General features: G+C 45.2%; 1 protein-coding gene and 1 pseudogene across 2 annotated transcripts in view; one reads left to right on the top strand and one right to left on the bottom strand.

The window, feature by feature from the left end:
- Positions 1–3,094: 3,094 nt before the first annotated feature.
- LOC116828870 (disintegrin and metalloproteinase domain-containing protein 21-like) lies at positions 3,095–3,958 on the top strand (annotated as a pseudogene).
- Positions 3,959–12,136: 8,178 nt separating this feature from the next.
- The window catches only part of ARHGEF26 (Rho guanine nucleotide exchange factor 26), a 108,652-nt gene continuing 100,710 nt past the window's right edge, over positions 12,137–20,078 (bottom strand). For both annotated transcript variants that reach the window (XM_032787399.1, XM_032787398.1), the window contains exons 13-15: positions 17,230–17,297; positions 16,615–16,719; positions 12,137–15,558 (exon numbers count right to left, since the gene is read on the bottom strand). In XM_032787399.1, the coding sequence (XP_032643290.1) occupies positions 15,416–15,558; positions 16,615–16,719; positions 17,230–17,297 (316 nt within the window). In that variant the 3' untranslated portion in view covers positions 12,137–15,415. The remainder of the gene's footprint in view (positions 15,559–16,614; positions 16,720–17,229; positions 17,298–20,078) is intronic.

The following is a 20,078-nucleotide window of genomic DNA, read 5'->3' on the forward strand; positions in this document are numbered from 1 at the left end:
CTGGTGCACCATTCACCCAAAATGAATTCAGCTCAGTAACCTATAACTAGATTCCTAAGAAGATCAAAAGTAGCTCTCACATTCAACAGCAAAAAGAAAAAAAGATACTATTGGTGTTTTGGGCTCACAAAAAAGGCCCAAATCACCACACTCCCTTCTCAACTCACTGGGTTTTGGAACCCATGTCTCTTGTCTAGCACGTGCTCCTTAATTGATGGTGAGACTCTCTGTCATGAACGTTGTCACTGTCCTTGATTCACATTATCAGGGTAACAACACTTTATTCCTCCTGCCCCAATAACAGAGAGACTGGGGCTCCCACAGCTGCCAAAGTGACTATTTTGGGCTGCTGTGGGTGCATGCTATGCAAGGTGGGTGTGCCTATGCAAACAAGATCAGTCGTGAAGTTCTTTTCCACACGCGCCACAATTCACCACCAGATGTCAGGGTAGAGCTCATCCTGACTCTGCTTACAATGTATTAGTGGTAGATGTGCATGTTTTGCTTGGTAACTTACTTTGGTCTGTTATTACTTGGAACCACCTAAATCCTACTTGTTAAACTTCATGAAATTACCTTTGGTTAATAATTAACCCTGAGTGAGTAATAGCTGATGGAGCAAACAACTGTGCATATCTCTCTCTCAGTGAAATAGTGGGCGGAAAAATTATGAGTTCACCTTTGTATAAGCTTAATACAGAGTAAAATGGATTCATTTAGGGTTTGGATCTCATTACGAGCTGGATGTCTAAGCCATTTTCAGTTACGTCTCCAGCTTTTGGGAATATGGTTCAGACCTGGGGCTGTGTTTGCAGCATGCCTGGCTCAACAAGGCAGGATTCTGTAGTCCCAAGCTGCCAGGGAAACTGGGCTCAGATGTAGTCTCAGCACATCAGGTGACAGGCCTGCGGGGTGGAGGTGGTGGGGTGGTCTCTGTGACTGAACCTGTCACATTGTAAGGGTTTTTGTTTTTATTTACTTGCTTCCATTTTCAGCAATGTGCTTTCCTTGACGATGCCCTACGGTCTTGGAACAGACTTTCATTTCCCATCTGCCAACAGTCCTCCTTCAAATCCTTCCTTAAAACACTTTTTATTTATAGAATCTTTATGTTGTCATTCCTGATCCTGTTTTGAACCCTTGTCCCCTGTACGCTGCATTTGCTAGTCACCCTCATAGAGTTTACAGTCTCAGGTTTTTAAGTGTTTTGCAAAGGGCTATCAGCCAATGTGTGTGCAAACAAAACTCTCGTGATTGTGCAAATGTCTTGGGTGGTGTGATTGGCAGAGCCATGCTCATCTCTAGTGTGTATTCTACATTACAATACTACCACCCCGTAGCATTGGCTATGACCTGTAGCATAAACCCTCTGGCTTTGTACAGCACAAAAGGCTCCTAGATGCTGTAACAGTGAAAGAGCTTTAATGCTAGGAAACGAGGTGTATGCTGCCCGTGACAGCCTCACACTGATGGTGTAGAAGTGAAGGCGGGACTGTCAGCACAATAGGCTGCAGTTCAGGATCTTCCATCTCCAGTAGCTGGGGTTTAAGGGCTCAATCCGCTGAGCGACCGGCGCACAAGGCAGGCTGGAAGCGGGTCAGTTGGGGAAAACAAAAACAAATCAAGTGCCCGTAAGGCAACTCCAGAGGGCGCGGGACGAGCTGCTTTAGCGTTTTCACCCGCCCCCGACCATGTTACTATCACTAAGGCAGCGCGCTAAAACCCAGCTGGCCTCAGCTCCCGCGCGGGGAGCGGAGGGGGGGGGCAACGGGCTCTAGCTCCAGGCTTGGGGCTGGGCCACTCTCGTTACGTGCGCACCCTGCATCCAGCCCAGCGACGGGGCAAGGCACTGGGGCGGGCGGGATTAACAAATGGGCGCTCGGCGAACGTTACTGCCGCTCCCGCAGCAACAGCGGGGCCGCTCTGTCCTGAGCGGGGTGCGGGTTGGCTGCCGTGAGCTGCCCCGACAGCCCACGGCTGGATGGGGTGGGGCGGTGCCCTCCGCCCCGGTGTTGGGACCTAGCTGCCGCCACCCGCGCAAGCAGCAGTCGCCCGAGCAGCCCTCGCGTCTTTCCCGCCTCTTTGCCCGTGTGGGGCCGGGCCATGGCGGCAGCGGTGCCGCTGTGGGCGGGCTTTTCCGTGCTGCTGCTGCTCGGCTCCCTGCTGCCTAGCGCGGCCGGTGGGGGACAGGGGGGTGGCAGGGGTGGATTTCCCGCTACCAGATGACGGTGCCTGGCACCTCCTGCGGGCCTCCCGGCCGAGGGGCTGCTGTCCTACCAGCTGCAGGTGGGTCTGAGGGGTCTTGTTGCCTCACCTGCAGCAGAAGGGCCTGTTCCTGGCCGGCCACTTCCCTGTGTTCACCTGCGAGTGGGGTGAGCTGGTGAGGAGCCAGCCCTTCATCCCAAGCCACTGCTTCTATGAGGGCTACATGGAGGGTGCCCCAGAGGCACTGGTGGTGCTGAGCACCTGCTCTGGAGGGCTGCGGGGACTGCTGCGCATCGAGGGGATGAGCTATGGGATCGAGCCCATCAAGGCCTCCGCCACCTGCCAGCACCTCCTCAATCATCTGGGGGAAGTGGCAGGCACGCCTGCCTCATGTGGGGTAACCAATGAGGAGCTCCAGGACGTGGGGCCCGCTGTGGCAGCCAGACCTCACAGATGGACACATGCCACGTATATTGAGTTCTGTGTGGTGGTGGAGAAAGAGCCGTTTGTCCTTTATAGAAGGAATGAAAACATCCGAACCAACAAGGTCCTCTGTGTGATCAATATGGTGGACTCCTTTTATCATGCTCTGGGGGCTCATGTAATCCTGATTAGACTAGAGAGCTGGACAGAAAACAACCTCATCACATTACCCAATAGTATAGGCAATGCTCTTACTGAATTTAACCGTTGGAGGAATGATATGCTCTATCATTGCCTGCAGCATGATGCTGGATAGCTATTTATGGCTAAAATATACAGAGGGCATGCTGGGAGGGCATATGTAGGAGGCATCTGCCTTGTGACAGATGCAGCATCCATTGTCACGAGGCATTTTGCTTCTGTGCCTTTTTTTTCAGTCACTGTTGCACATGGTCATAATCTCGGCATGTATCATCACTATGATAAATGGCATTGTAACAGAAGTGTTGGCTGCATCATGGCTGCTGTGCACATAACTACCGATCAGTTCACTGACTGCAGTCGTGAAGTATATTTTAATCTCCTCCATGATGGTGCTGGATTCTGCCTATGTAACATCCCAGCGCCCAGCAAAATATTTAGGAGAAAGCACTGTGGTAACAAGGTGATGGAAGGGGAAGAGGAATGTGACTGTGGCTCAGAACTGGAATGCAAAAAAGACGTGTTGTCAGGCCACATGCAAATTGAAACAAGGTATGGTTTGTGCTTTTGGAAAGTGCTGTAAAAAAGTGTCAAATTCTTGCTAAAGGAAAACTATGCAGAGCAGCTGTTGATGAGTGTGACCTTCCTGAGTATTGCAATAGGACTTCAAAGTGGTGCCAAGAAGATGATGTGTATGTACAAGAAAGATGGAACTCCATGCAGTGACCTGGGCTACTGTTACCAGGGAAGGTGCCATAACCACAATAAACAATGTGCCGATATCTTTGGAGGAGGGGCACAAAAAGCTCCTCTAAGTTGCTTCAGTAACTTGAACACTCGAGGTGACCGGTTTGGCAATTGTGCTAGTGGTGAAACTGGAGCAAATTACAAAAAAATGTAAAATCAGTGATGTCTTATGTGGAAGGATTCAGTGTAAAAATGTAAAAAAAAAATACCTCCTTTGAAGGAACATAGTACTGGTGTACAAACACCCATGGGTCATATCTGGCGTTGGGGTACAGACCATCATGCTGGGCCTGATGTAATTGCTACTGGGGCAGTGAAAGGTGGCACATTAGTAATGGGAAAATTTGCCTTGGTAGGACATATGCAAGTGTGTCGCATTTGAATTTTGATTGCGACACTAAGAAAAAATGCAACAGTAGGGGAGTATGCACCAATACTAAAAATTGCCACTGTAGCTATGGATGGATCTGGAGGAAGCATTGACAGTGGACCTGTTCCAGTGTCTAAGCCTGTGGTAAGTATATGGAGCAGCAGTTTGAGTAATGTTATCTGGATAATAATTGGCATCAGTTTTGTTCCTGCCATTGTTTCAGTACTTAGAAAAATTGGATGAGTGAAAGCGTTTAGAAGGCTAAATGTCACACAGAGAAAACAAACTGCTGCTGCTTCTGCTGGTGTTAGACAGAGCCTCTATAAGAATGGCAGCATTAGTTCAAAAAAGAAAAGACACAACATTTTTTCTAGAAGGGCAACAGATGTTTTGCAGGTCAAAAGATCAGCGTTTGTTACCAAAGCAGTTGTTGAAAGAATCTATATGTGAGTCTATGCTGAGGTAGCGATGGCTTGGCCTTGCCTGATCCCGAATATAATGTAACAATGTATTTATAGTTAAATAATCAAAATATGTAGCATTTTGGGTGGGAGAGAGTGTGTCTCTTTTTTAAAAAAACATGGAAATAAAAAATAGGTTTTAATTTTTTTTAAATAGGAAAGTAATGGAAAACATTTTGCATTCCTCAGAAAGAGATCTTGGGAGTGATATTTCCCCAGATGCCCAGCCATTTGGTCACTGTATAAGTTGATGCTGTAGTAATATTCCACAGTGTAGTGTTTTATAGAACTATAGTGAAAACATATCAGAGCTGCACACAGAAAATGGGCAGTTTCTCTTCCGGCAAGCTTCCTAGTTGTATTGTGCACTTAGTGAAGGTTGGGTCATCCTTCATCTCGGAGATGCTGATGTAATTTGGGGGTGTCTGGGATTTTGTAATGCCATGGACTCCATAGTAAATCATTAATTCTCCTTGGAAAGTTGTAGAATGTACTGGGGCCTAAAAGAGAAAACAGGATTCCTTTAAGAAGGGGGACTAGAGCTGCTGAAAACCAGATAATGAAGAGCACCCCTATGAAAATACCTCCTTGCCAATTATCACTGACCAAGCCTGCCTTCTTCCACCCTGATCCCACTCTATGACATGTGCACCAAAACTAGCAGCATGTCCTTCCTCTATGCTGGTGACGTGTAACTTCCAGTTGTTGTGAATGATTTTAAATTACAATATTTTCAATAAATAATTTAAATCAGCTTTTTGTTGTACTCACATTGGTGCATAGACATATTAAAACCAGATTTTAAATGACAAATTACTCAAAAAATTGTATCTGCATTAGGGATGTCAATTAATTGCAGTTAACTTGCATGATTAACTAAAAAAAATTAATTGTGATTGAAAAAAAAATGAATCGCACTGTTAAACAATACCAATTGAAATTTGTTAAATATTTTTGGATGTTTTTCTATATTTTCAAATATATTGATTTCTATTACAGCACAGACTACAAAGTATACAGTGCTCACTTTATATTGTTTTTGCTAAACAAAAGAAATAGTATTTTTCAATTCACCTTATACAAGTACTGTAGTGCAATCTCTATCATGAAAGTGTAACTTACAAATGTAGATTTTTTTTTGTAACGAACATTGCAAGATATTTACATGCCAGATTTGCTAGACATTAGTATGTCCCTTCCTGCTTCAGCCATCATTCTGGAGGATATGCTTCCATGCTGATGATGCTCATTAAAAAAATAATGCATTAATTAAATTTGAGACTGAACTCCTCGTGGGGAGAATTTTATGTCGCCTGTTCTCTTTTACCCACTTTCTGCCATATATTTCAGGTTATAGCAGTCTTGGATGATGATCCAGCACATGTTCATGTTAAGAACACTTTCACAGCAGATTTGACAAAACACAAAGAAGGTATCAATGTGAGAGTTCTAAAAACAGCTACAGCACTCCACTCAAGGTTTAAGAATCTGACATGCCTTCCAAAATCTGAGAGGGACAAAGTGTGGCACAGACATTGAGGAAGTACCCCGCTTGCCCGCCCACCTGGAGACCACTTTGTCAGGTAGGCTCAGTGGATGGCTTCCTACTTTCTAGGAAGACATGTCTGACCCCCTCTGAACACCTTCTCTCCTCTGCATCTTACCATTGAGCAACCACACTGTCAAGTGGAGGATGTGCAAGTTGGGGTGAGTCCTGGGAGAGTAGATCTGGGCAGAGCGGCAACAGCCATGAAGGGGCCACCAGCAAGCCCAGGAGGGCCCCGTACCAGTGTTGCTGGGACCAAGCTGGGGTGATCAGGAGGACACGTACCTTGTCCATTTTTATGTTCTCTAGGACTTTGACGATGAGAGGGAAAGATGTAGAGAAGCTAGCCTGACCATGACATGAGGAAGGCATATGAGATTGTGTTCTCCCTCCCCTCCCCCAGAACAGAATCGGTGGCAACATTGGTTCTGTCAGGTAGCAAATAGGTCTACTTGGGGAGTGCCCCTGCTCGGAAGAGCTGGTGAGTGTCCTCCGAGTGGAGCAACCACTTGGGAGGAGAAAACCCTGCTCAAGTGATTGGTCTGTGTTTTGTCGACGCCTGCAAGGTGGAAAGCCTTCAGGGAGATGTCGTGGGTTATACAGAACTCCCAGAGGCTGAGGGCTTCCTGGCAGACGGCTGAGGACCTCACCCCACCTTGCCTGTTGATGTAAAACATTGTGGCGGTGTTGTCCATGAGTACCCTGACCACCTTGCCACGCAGTTGTGCACTGAATGCCACACAGGCTAGTCATATTGCTCTGAGCTCCTTTGCATTTATGTGAAGGGACAACTCCATGGTTGACCACATCCCCTGGATTTGTGAGTTCCCTACGTGGGCCCCCCCAGCCCAAGTCTGACACATTGTACACGAGGTTTAGTGATGGGGTCGGGTCCCAGAAAGGAATGCCCTGGAGCATATTGGCAGGCCCACCATCGGAGCGAGGTGGTCACCAGTGCAGGTATTGTGAGGACTTTGTCCAGCCCTGGGCGTGGGAGAACACTGAGGCCAGCAAGAGTTGGAGGGGCCTCATCCAAAGTCTGGCGTGGTGGACCACATATGTGCATGCCGCCATGTGGCCCAGGAGCTGCAGGCATACCCTGGACGTGGTCACGGGGAACTCTGTAACCGAACGAGCCCCTTCAGGGTCTGGAACCTGCCCAGAGGAAGGGAGGCTGTGGCTGTGGAGGTATCCAGGAAAGCGCCTATGAATTATATGTTTACTAGGAGGCCTCGGTTGGCACACATAGCTAAGAGCAGCTCCACATGGTCTGTTACCTTGGACCACGAGCTGCCCTTGAGCAGCCAGTTGTTGAGGTAGGTAAATATTTGGACTCCCCAGCGCCTGAGGTAGACCGCCACTACCGCCATACACTTCGTGAACATCCTGGGCGCAGTGAACAGGCCAAATGGGAGGACCATAAATTGGTAGTGGTCCTGTCCCACCAGGAAACCAAGGAAGCGTCTGTGCCCCTTGAATGTATGGATATGGAAGTATGCATCCTGAAGGTCCAGGGCTGCATACCAATGACCAGGGTCTAGAGCGGGTATAATACATGCCAGAGAGACCATGCGGAACCAGCCTTTGGCCATGAACCGATTAAGGTCGCGCAAGTCCAGGATAGGCCTGAGCCCCCCTTTCACCTTTGGGGTAAGGAAGTAATGGGAGTAAAACCCCTTTCCCTGGAACTCCCTCCACAGCTCCCACGCTGAGGAGCCTACCCACTTCCTGCTCTAGCAGGAGCAAATGTAACGGGTCTCCCCTGCTGTCCGGAGGGGTAGGGGGCAAAACAAATTGCAGCATGTAGCCCTGAGAAATGGTGTTGAGGACCCAGCGGTCTTATGTTATTTGGGACCATTCCGTAAAGAAAACACGCAAGCAGTTGCTGAAGGCAAACTTTATTGATAGGAGAGTCCTCTCGGGGGACACCCAGGTACCCTCCTGCAAGCAGTCAAAAGTGCCTCCTGGCTTGCTACTTGCCTGTCGTGGGGCAGAGCGAGACTGCCTTTGAGGTCATCTGCTTTGTGTCTTGGACCTCTTGTAGGCAGGCTGAATATCGACTTCGTCAGATGCATCACCCACAAAAGCTCATGCTCCAAAACATCTATTAGTCTATAAGGTGCCACAGGATTCTTTGCTGCGTTTACAGATCCAGACTAACACGGCCACCCCTCTGATACATCACAGACTGCACTTCTGTGGAGAGCCTGGACAGCAGTAGCCACGATGCCCTGCGCATGGACACCGCTGAGGCCATGGACTGGGAAGCCATGTCAGCTGCATCTGATGCTGCCTGAAGAGCAGCCTTCGCAGCAGCAACAGCCTCCTCTATGAGTGCCTTGAATTCCTTCCTTTCACTTTCCGGAAGGAAAGGTTTGAATTTAGGCAGTGACTCACACAGGTTAAACTCATAATGGTTTAGGAGGGCCTGGTGGTTGGCCACCCAGAGCTGGAAACTGGATGACGAATAAAGTTTCCTACCAAATGAGTCCAGACTTGTAGAGTCTTTATTTTTGGGTGTGGGTCCTGGTTGACCCTGTCTCTCTCTATGATTTAAACTCCACCATGAGGGAGTTGGGGGGCTAGGTGGGTATAGAGGTACTCATGCCTTTTTGTGGGCACAAAATATTTGCTCTCCACCTTCTTTGATATTGGCACGAGGGAGGCTGGTGTTTGCCAGAGGGCATTGGAAATGTTGGCCACCCCTTCGTGTAGTGGCAGGGCTACTCTGCCTGGTGCCGAAGGCAAGAGCACATTGAAGAGCGAGTCTGAGGGTCCCTCTATCTCCTCAGCTTGGAGATGGAGGCTCAACGCTACTCGCTTCAGTAGCTGTTGGCGAGCACTGAAGGCCTCCTGTGATGCGGGGGAGAGGGAGGGGCTGCAACCTTGTCATCCAGCACTGGGGAGGAGGCCGGTATGGAGCTGTGTGCATTGGTCAGCACCGTAGGATCTACCCCTTGGTCGGACGCTGTGTGCAGTGCTAAGGATGCATGACCAGCCGACCTATCCTATGGAGGCCTGGATAATGAGGTGGAGGGAGCCTCCGAAGTCCCTGCTACCGAACGAGTCCCTAGCTGGGCATGCGCGGGGCCATGGGGGCTCTTGCCATTGCTGCGGCACCAGCTGGTCAGGTTGCCTGGGCTGAGACATAGGGGGCCTCGTGTGGGTCGTGGTTGGGGTTACCGATGACTTAGTGGTACTATAGGAGCCGTAGGGTCGATGGCGCCGAGAATGATGTCTACCACGGGACCAGGACTCAGACATCAAGGAACGATGCCGTCTTGAGTACTACTTCTCGAGACGCTATGACACCGAGATCCGTGATGGAGTGGAGACGGCAATCCCCACCAAGAGTTGTGGGCGCAGTGCCTCGAGGAGTGGCTAGGGTGGCTCTGACGAGAAAGAGAGTGCCTATGGCGCCTATGCCTGTCTCATCAATACTCTCTGCTTGGCGTGGAATGGTGCCTAGAACTCTGATCCGATGGAACCCTAGACAACATGGTGTCCTGACTGAACGCTGAGTGGCGAGTAGACCTGAGAGTGGTCCCCTGACCAGGATCTGCGTTGGGTAGGGGTCGACTGTCTAGAGCCCAGCAGCAGCTTGCCTCTAGAGCGGGGCCCGGGTGCTGGTGGTGCCCCGGGTACCTGAAGAGTCATAATGTCTCAAGCCGCCTGCAGAACCTCCAGCATCCAGGCTGCTCTACTCGACGTGAGTCAGAGCTCTGGAGCCTGGGGAGCTGTGGCTGCCCAATGCAGGTCTAGCTTCTCCCCCTGCTTTCTCTCAGTGTCGCTGATGGGGCCTTTCTCTGTTTCTTAGATGGAGAGTGGTGCTGGGCACCGGAAGGTGCCAGGGGATCACTGCGCACCAAAGACGAAGTGCCTGGTGCTGAATCTGCTCGGCGCACTGGGGTTGGGGCCAGTGCCGACTCCATGAGAAGGGCCCGAAGTCTCATGTCGCTTTCTTTTTTAGGTCTAGGTTTAAAGGACCTGCAGATCTTACAGCGGTCACTAATATGGGATTCACCCAAGTGGCGGAGACAGTCAGCATGTGGGTCACTTCTGGGCATCAAATGCCTGCAAGAGTCACGAGATTTAAATCCTGGGGCCCAGGGCATGCCCTGGCCCAAATGCTAACTGAACTGAAACTTGAACTAACTAATGGGTACCACTAACAAAGAATGAGTTCTGGGATGAGCTGCAGCGAAGCTGGAGCAGTTCCAACGCACCCTCACGCAAGAAGGAACTGAGGGTGGGAAGAGTGCACATCTCCCCTTATAGCGCTATAGAGGCACTCACCCTATAGGTACTGCTAGGGGAAAAACTTCCGGCACCGGTGCACGTGGTGAGCGTGCACACCTACTGTGGCATACACAGGAGCAAGCACTTGAACTGTCTAGTGTGGGGTTTCTTCCTATGACGCAGCTGCTACTGGCCGCTCTCAGAGACCTGGTACTGGACTAAATGGGCCACTGATTTCTTCTGCTATGGCAACAGTTATGTTTCTAAATGAACTCTCAAATTAGCTTGCATTAAGAGAATATTTTTTTTCCAAAAATATTTTTTATTGATATTATGCTAATGGCAGTGGACAGGGAATAAAAAGAGGTGATACTCAGGGTGTCAAAACAGGAGTGAATGGAGGAAGTGTGTGTGGGGGGGTCAATGAGGCTGCATATCAGGGCAGTGGGGTCACAGGTGAGTATTTTGGCAGCAGATTGCAGGGGTTAATAAGCAAATGTCTGAAGGTAGTGGAGTCATGCAGGGGGTCAGTGATTTTGAGTATCAACACAGAGGGAATAACACTGGAAAGCAAGCCTGGAGAGTAGTAGGGGATAACCACTGCTAATTTTGGAAGGAGTCGGGGTCTTGGAGGGGTCCAGAAAAGATTGGCTGCAGGTAGTGGATCAATGAGGTAGGTTATCCAGGTAGTGGAGTCACATGTGGGAGCTACCCTGGGGGAAGTCAGGATCATGCAGAAGTCACTGGTGATCAGTTTGGATGCAGATGAGATCACCAAGAGGTCAATAAGGGCATATTTCTAGGTAGTGGGGTCATGCTGCCATCAATGAGACTGAAGGGAAATAAACATATGCCATGCTCTTTAGGCATCAAGAACTAGGCTGAAGCATTAGCAGGCTTTGGTCAGGGTGTAGATGGAATCAAGACATCCGGAAGAAACAGTACTTCTCCCATTCTCCTATCATTGGTGGGTGAGGATTGTCTCATGGTAACTGAAATTATTCAGCTTTCTTGCTGTCCTCATAAAGGTATTTAGCTTGGCTATCCATAACAATTTTGGCTTAAATATCTATTTTCAGAAAAATTTTAATCAGTGCTTTTAAGAAAATTATCTGTCAAATCTTACACAGCAAAAATAGTTAACTTTTCTATTGAAGTGATATAGACTTTACTTAAGGGCTTTATTCTGCTCTTGCCTGCACACCAACAAAAGTGGGTAAGGAAGAGAAATGCTTTGATCAGGCCTTTCATTTATCATATAGTTTGTGCATCTGGCATATTAGCACTGGGAGAGAGAAGTATCAGGACTTCCATCTAGATACCAAGAGACTTTCCACTTCTGTAACTCTCACAACCATTAAAAAGAAAATCCCATGAGACATTTAAAAGTAATTAGTGTAGTTATGCTTTATAGCTTCAAAGCATTAGAAAAAGTATGGAGGAGGGTCACCTTGCCACAATTAACCTTCTATAGGCAGGTATGTGCAAGACTCATCAAATCTATAGATGTCCCAAGAGCCACAGGGAAACACAATGGTTCTTGGGACATCCAAGCAGGCAAAGGTATCTCTGAACATTACCCAGCCTCTTCCAATGCTATCCAGGGCAATCACCTGCAGACACAATGATTTGGTTTGTAGAAGCATGATCCTACAGAGAGTAGTTATCCCCATGACATAACACTCCCTCAAGTTCAGGGAGTCCAAATCCCATGGATCTGAGGTGGAGGGAGAAGTAAGCCATGGAGCTATTGCTCTCCCCTATTTATGGCTCCTAGACTTTCATCCATCTTGGCAGCGAGGTGCATATGGTCCAATTAAATTATGGCTTTGTTTTAAACAAGAAAGATAAAGGTTAAAAAGATCAGAACTAATTTAAGCAAAAAGCTTTTTTTTTTTTTTAAGTAAAGTTTTTAAAAGCATTTTATTGATTGTTGTCCTATAAAGTTACTGATGTCTAATTCCTGCAGAATTGTATCTGATAAAAGGAGAAATGGAAACATTTATAAAAACATCTGGAAAAACTAGATATGAAAAATATATACAATGTATTTAAAAACCTGAATAAAATTAATATCTGGATTTATACACTCAGTTACTGTGTTACACATCTGGCTGTATACAATAGGGTTTTTTTAATTATTTGTTAAAAAATTAGCAGTATTTTTACCTATGTTAAATAACACTGTGTTCAATTTACAAAGATTACAATATGCTCATTACTGTTTCATTGGTCCACTTATAAATTAATTCACAAGGGTATATAACCACATTTCAAACTTCCAAGGTTGGGGATCTTCAAATTACTTTATACAAAACTATTGCTTTTCTAATAGATTTTGAAGTGTAGTTGTTACAGGATACCTTAAGAACATTACACTCATTTACAAATCTTCAACATATTACAGTATATATTACAACATGCAGCCCCTCCAAAAAGTGGAGTGAAAATATTATAAGCAGGAAGCCTTTCTACTATAAGTTTTTACCTCATTTGTGTGCTAACATTTATTCAGCCCTGCTGAGTGATCAGCTGTGTCTTAAAAGGATTAACATATTTATAATACATACAGTGTGCAAACCATAACACCTAGTTACAGAGAAGATGTTTTGAAAAATATTTTGTGACCAAGTGCATCTTGGTCAGACAACATTAAATGGTTGTTTCTCCTGTGAAATGTGAGCTTCTACTATTCCCTCTCCCACCATCATGTGCACAATGGAGTTGTCATGCGCACAATAGGTCAGGTCACAATTGGGACTGGGAAGGCAAAGTTGACAAAACATCATATTACTCTATACTCCCTGCAAATCCTCCCTCATTGCGAGGCCTTCTCATCTTCTCCAGTATGAACTCTATGACCAAGAGTTTAAGTCAATACTAGTGCTGCTCTCCTATGAATTTTTCACTTCCTGTATCTGTAGTAATTAACATGTAACAAGGACTGAAGGTGAAGGTAGCCTGGAGTTCTGGTTCATATACCTCTTTCCCGCTCCTTCCTCAACAAAAAACAGGAAATTAATTTGACCACCTCTGCTAATGAAGTGGAAAAAAGTTAAAAAAGCACTCCACTCTCCCTGCAAAACCTTGAACTGAAGCAACAACACATCTTGAGATCCTAGTTAAAAGAAACGGGCAAAACTGGAATTGAAATGAAATGATTAATAGAATATTTCCCAGAGATCAACAACCTCATGTATTTTCAAAATAAACCAAGAATTCAGCATTATAATCCTTACCCTGTGGGAGTGGAAGTTAAGGCACAAACTGGTAAAATTCAGATCTTAAGATACCCCTGCAAGTGTTCAAATGCAACTGTGTAACTGAGTATTTTTTGTAGCTACAACTTATAGCATGAGTTTTAAAAATGTGTCTGTAAATGTATAAAAGTGTCAACTGCTCAAAAGGATACTGTAATGCTACCATAATGGACAACAGTGGGAGCCAAACTCTACATCTCAGCTTGTGTTTAGCCTCCACAGACACCAAATGAGCATGTGCACGTGTGTGCTCCAGAGCACAGAAGATAAGTTTATTTTGTGCATAGCAGGGCTCAGGGAAGGCCAGAGAAACAACACAAGAGAAGGTGTCGGAATCAGCTGGCGTGGGAAATACTATGTGGAATTGGATAAGCTTGGAGAGAATTATAACACTGTCAGGCAATCTGATTTTCTATCAGGGATGCAGAGGAGCAGAGCAGAGCACAGAGGTGCTTATACTTAGAGAATATTTTTACAAAGAACAAGCTGAAACAAGCTAAGGTATCTGACGAGCACATACTCAGGGTGGCTAGCCCGTCCTGTTGCTCATGCTACCGGGGCTATGTTCTGATTTTACTGTTCTAACTCAATTGGAATAGACTAAGTAAGTCTCCCTGAGCTAGGAATTACATCCCCAGCTAAAAGGGTAGACATACCGTAAGGCTGGTCTGTTCTGGGGATGGAGGCTGGAGCCTTGGAGACCAAGCTTACTTTCCTACACTACAAAAGTTCACTGCATACTTCTTGATTTGAAAACCCTTCCCGGCACTCTGAACACTGAACCAACACTGGAAGGAAACAAAATCTGAGCTGCTTGAATAGATGAAACATCATCAGCAAATAAGACCACCAGAAAATCATTCTGGATTTCCCCTCTCAGTCCCTGGAGAACACATTAGCTTTGCTAGCTGGGACAGAGGTACTTTAATCACTGCTTTTCAAATGACAGCATTTAAAAAAGAATCATGTGTAAAATAAGAAGCCATCATTGGGGAGGAGGAAGCCCCGGGAGCTAAGGTTTTAAAGGATGAACACAAAAGGTAATCTAATGTTATGAAAACTCTTCACTAAAACAGACATATAGACAGATGTAGACAGAGAGGCACAAGGAGAAAGATGAGAAGACCCAACAGAAGGATGCTTTTATATTACAAAAGTAGAGAGCTGTGCACTCTTAACTTAGTGGAATCTCTCTTTACTTGATATATGGTCTTCTCTGGAGCCTAGGGAGCACCTTATACAGTGCGTGCTCACAGGTTCCATTTTAGGCCACGTGAGGGGTTAGAGCGCTGCTATTTATCCCCACACATTGCACCATCTTGTGGTAGCAGTACAGCACTGAAACTTTCCCTTGAGGAGTGGGAAATCCCCAAATATTAGTTTGTTCTTGCTGCTTGCTTGCAGGGCAACATGTTTCTGGGTGGCTGGTGGTTGGCCTCGCCAGAGGAAGCTAAGGTGTTTTTAAACGACTGAAAAAAACAAACAAGAAAGAGTGTGTGTGTTGTGTTGGACGGGTGTGGGTTAGGAACCAGCACAAAAAGGTAAAGGGAATGGAGCAGCTAAAGACAAAGGGAGGTGAAGTCAAAGATATGTGGAGCTGCTCTCCAGAGCCTACCACTCAGTCCCAGTTAGGATTCAGTGCAGATCAGACCTTGACTCAGTTAGCTCTCTTACACTGTAAAACAAGGAAGAGGGGACTATCTAAAGATGTCACCTGCATTTTGTCATGGGAACTTTAGAAGTTAATTTACTTTTTAGGGGCTTTTAACTTAAAGTAGTCTGGATACAGAGTGAGCTGCTGACTTTTCTTCCCCCCGCCCTTCCTCCTATCACTGATTTTACAAATCTGTGATTCACAGCTCCCACGCTACAGCTATAGTGGGATAACAAGCACAAAATCAAGCCACCACTGATGGCCCTTAGTGCAAATCCTGAAGCAAAGAAAAAACAGATTTCAGAGACTCTATACATTTGTTTCAAGTCCAAGCAAACGTCCCATCCGTTCCATGTTCTTGTCAATTGTAGCTTGACATGTGATTTCCTTGGCACACTCCATTGGAAACCAACCTCTCTCACCATCCCGCAATCGTTCACCTTCATACCAACCTGCAAGGGAGAATGGGGAGTCAACAATAAATACATGTGTAAGATACTGTGTGTGGCGTATTTATAGAGACACTCCTGCATACACAGTTACTGCGTCTGTAATATGGCTATGTTTACAATGAGTAAAATCTAAGGTACGGACAGACTATGTTATTTGGAAATGTGCATGCAGATTAGGAATAATAAAAATAAAGCAGTAAAGATACAGTATATTTAAAAACCACAGCCCTTCTTTGGATCTCAGGAATATAAACAAACAAATCAGCCTGAGGTTTTTCCTTTGTTTTTTACCCTTTATAAGTGACAGTAAACAACTGGGGTAGAGCTAAGGGTTGCCTCTGCAAGGTGCTGAGCACTCTCAAGTCCCACTGAAACTCCTAAAAGCAGCAGAGAATCCTGTGGCACCTTATAGACTAACAGATGTTTTGGAGCATGAAACTACTGTGAGTTGACCGTACTCAGCATCTTTGCAGAACATGCTCAGCACCGTAATTAACATTTGTATTGTGGTAGCAATACCCAGGTTGGGCCCCAATGTGACTGGCATTTACATAACAAATGACAAGCCCTGCATCATATGCTGCAAGACTACCCCTTAGAGAGTAACAATGTTCTGAAGCACAGCACAAGATGTAAATACCTTGAATGTGTGGAGTATTCAGACAAATCAACAAGTACATTGCTCACAAAGCAATGACGACTCTTGAGAGCTAGATTTTTAAAGAGGCCTTAACCTAAGTTTCTTCTTTATGGGCACATGGCTCCTGGAAAAAAAAAAATCATACCCACATTGCTGCACCTGCAATTAATTATCTATGCAAATCCTCTGAGTTGGATGGAAATTTACTTGAATGTGGCCACAATGCCTGCATAAAGAGTGGCTGTCCTTCAAGAACCTGGGCCTAATCCTATGGCTTTCTGTAGCATTTCTTCTAGGCTGACACCTCATTTCACTGTGGAGCCAATACTAGATGGAAACTTGCATTCTCTAGGACTCTCTTTCCCAGTTTGACTAATCTATCTTGGTGGTAGCTAACCACAAAACTGTTTACTCACCATCATTCACTTTTTGATAAACCAGAACTACATCAGCAACCTGAAGGGACAGTTCATCTGACTGCTTTGCAGTGTAAGTTCTGACAATCTCTACCTGTGTCAATGCTAAGGAAGAAATAGGATATATTGAACCACATGATGTGTATAAGCAACTGAATCTCTTTATACTTTAGCAACATACACAAAAGTCATTTTAACATCCCATTTTAGAATGTGCCAAAACAAAACCACCCAAGTAATCTCAGTAACGGACCACTTTAAACATGCTGGCTTCCGCACGGGGAGCTACACACAAACATGAATTCGGGTCAGACACAAAATCAGCTTGCACTCTCAACTTAGTCACTAATAGGCTGATACAACTGGCCAAACCAGTTTTAATCAATGCAAGTAAAATAACTCCTAGTACCACAAAAACCCTGAAAAAACTTCCTCAGAAATGCTCTTGAGAAACAGCATCCACAGAATGTCACAAAGGAAATCTGGATAATTTGTTTTTTTAGAAGGAAACACATTTATTCTTACAGTCTACACTTATTCAAGCTATCCACTGAGAGGCAGTATATTTCTGTTTTCACATTAAGTCTCTGAAAAGTCTTCTTGTCTCTCACTTACTTGTCCTGTCTGCATTCTGTCTGTCACTGTTCTGTCCAAGTGCAGTAATCCAGCGAGCTCTTTCACTCCTGCAAACAACAGAGACAAATTCAGTTTCCAAGACACCTGACCCTTAGAGTGCTAGAGATCACACCTTTTTCAGGACCGTAGATTTAAATCTTTCCTCTTTCTCCTGGGAAGAAACCATATTAGGTTTATTTTTATTTTTTTTTTAGTCAAGAGCTTTCTTAAACACAGCAAGATATATTTTCTTGTAAAAACTTCATGATTCAAGTAAAGTGAAACATATTAAGTGACCAACAATAATGGATTGCTTAGCAGAGGCAGTATTCCAATGAAGGAGGAACAGAATAGTATTCTATACGTTTGGGAATTGTCTTAAGAAGGTTGCCTAAAAAGTGTGGTCTCGTGTGCACATTTTCATTGTTTTAATTAAGTATAATTAAAATAAGCTTTGTCCTAGTATCTGCAACGAATGCCCTTAATATTAATTACTAGTCTAACACAGACCACAGAAACTTAAATAAAAATAACATTTTAAATGTGTATTTATTAGCAACCTTCTCTACAAAAAATATACAGATTATCTGGCAGATTTAATGGGCACGGCACTCCATTCATACGTAATGTAAGCAGACAAAAATCTTCTGTAACTAACAATTGGCTGAATGTATATTTGAAGAGGAAAGCCACCGAGTGTGTGAGAGAATCCCTTTAACAAGACAAAAGAATTAGTTTAACTGAAATGCTCACACTTTGTATTGTACTAAGGCATGATGCATCAAATTCAGATCTTACAAAAATCAAACTGGGCTCTGAAAGGGCCAAGTTCTGTCACTGATGTGCTCACTTGGGAAGTCAGGGATGCGTTACAAACATCCAAAAGCAGAATTGTGCGGTACAAGAATCATTTGAACTTAACCTTGGATAACTAGATAATAAGGTAAATAACTGATTTCAGCTAGAATATCTCAATATTTCTGAAGAGACGGGCAGAGGAATAATTAGATTCTAAGTATCACCAAGTTCTCTCAAAGGAACAAATTGTTGGCAGTACAATTTTTGAGGGGATTGACGGGGGGTGGGATGGGGGTAAGAGAGAGATAATGGACAGGAGATGAAGGAAAATGGTTAGAGATTATGTAAATGATATCCAAGTCAACAGATGAGCCATAATAATTAAATCCAAATGGATTTGAGTTTTGACAAATTAAGATCTGAAGGTGATGCATCATGCCTTGGTACAATACAAAGTGTGAGGGTTCAGTTAAACTAATTCTTTGGTCTTGTTAAAGGGATTCTCACACACTCAGATGGTTTAGGCAGCAGGAGAAATGCCACCACCTGCCTCAATGGGTGGGGGAAACTTCATAGGGCCGATAGTGAAAGGGGAGTCCCAGCAGCTAGCAAGGGAGACCCTTGCTGAGGAACACCAGATAGCTCCTCCCACCAGGAGTCTCTGGCAGTCATTGGCCTGCTGGGGCAGAAGGAGTCTCTGGCAGTCATTGGGCCAGCATTCCCTAGCTCCCAGGATTTAACCCATCATGGGGGCCGTGTGGAGCCTCTTTTGGCTCTGTTTCAGCAGGCCACCCTACCCACCTGTCAGAATCCAGCCTGACAGAAGCTGCAGGTCTAGCTGATCACCTGTTTGGGGGTCAGTAAGGAATTTTTTCTCCCACAGGCCAATTGGCAGAGGACCAGGAAGGTTTTTTAGCCTTATTCGCAGCACCTCCTAGCCAGGAACATGCATGGGACTTAACTGAAGTACTTGAGGGCTGAGTTGTTAATGTGTTGCAACTTGCGGCCAGGTACCAGTGTGGTTAAGAGAATAAAATGAATGGTTCCCAGAGGTAAAAGACATGTGATTTTGGTGATGGGCCTTGGGCTCACAGGATAGGGTGAGACCTTGTGGCCCTTGAAGGCCATGGTCCTCACCCTACAGCACTCTCTGTTCTCCTCATGTGGGTTGGGGAGGAGGAGACGCTAGGACTCAGAGAGAGCCGAGTCCGGGGTGTATTCTGAGGAGAGCCTATCTCAAGTTATGGGTTATATGGTAAGGAGCCATGTAACTTCCACACTGGAACCAATTAAATGTCTGGTATAGGAGAGTATGGGTAATGGCAAGTAGCACTCCTCTCCTGTGCTAAAGTTAAATAAAAGTTGCAGCCAGTTACTTCATTCCATGTTTGTGTCTGTCCTCATTTTGCCACTGTGTCTGCATCAATAAATTTCAGTAAAAGATTAAAGTGCTTTTAAAATCTGAAATCAAAATTACTTTTAAAAAAACAGTTACTGTACATGTAAAAGATTAAAAGCCTTTATATCCCATGTTTCAGATGAACAATATATGTGCATGAAACTGGCAACATGCTCAGAGGTTTATCAACTAATGCAATATTTCAGTATATCAAAAACTGTTTTCACTGGAATAAGAAATCAAGAGAACTGAAAAACAGAAGCATTAGGGCAGTTTGAAAAGGTCACCAGAAAAGAGAATGTCATCTTGAAATCTCCCCTTACTCCCCTCCAGTTTTTTGAAATGCTGCTGCTAAAAACATCATCTGCCATTTTGATCATGTTCCCTCCCTCTTTGAAACTCTTTCCCGGGCATCCCCTCAACCTCCCATGTCAAATTCAGAGTAGAGATGGCGATGAAACATAATCCTGGATGTGAACTTTGAGGTGTTTGGAACCTAAACCTTACAATTGGTTCCCCTTTTTATTGTGAGTAAAAATCCTTTAGGCAAACCAAACTGTGGGGTTTAAAAATCCCAAATATGAACCAGAGCCCCAAGACTCAATTCTGATTTGGGCTCCCATCTCCTTCAAAGCTCTGTACAACTCTGTCA

The sequence above is a fragment of the Chelonoidis abingdonii genome, chromosome 8 (assembly GCF_003597395.2).
Source record: "Chelonoidis abingdonii isolate Lonesome George chromosome 8, CheloAbing_2.0, whole genome shotgun sequence".
NCBI classification, from domain to species: domain Eukaryota; kingdom Metazoa; phylum Chordata; order Testudines; family Testudinidae; genus Chelonoidis; species Chelonoidis abingdonii.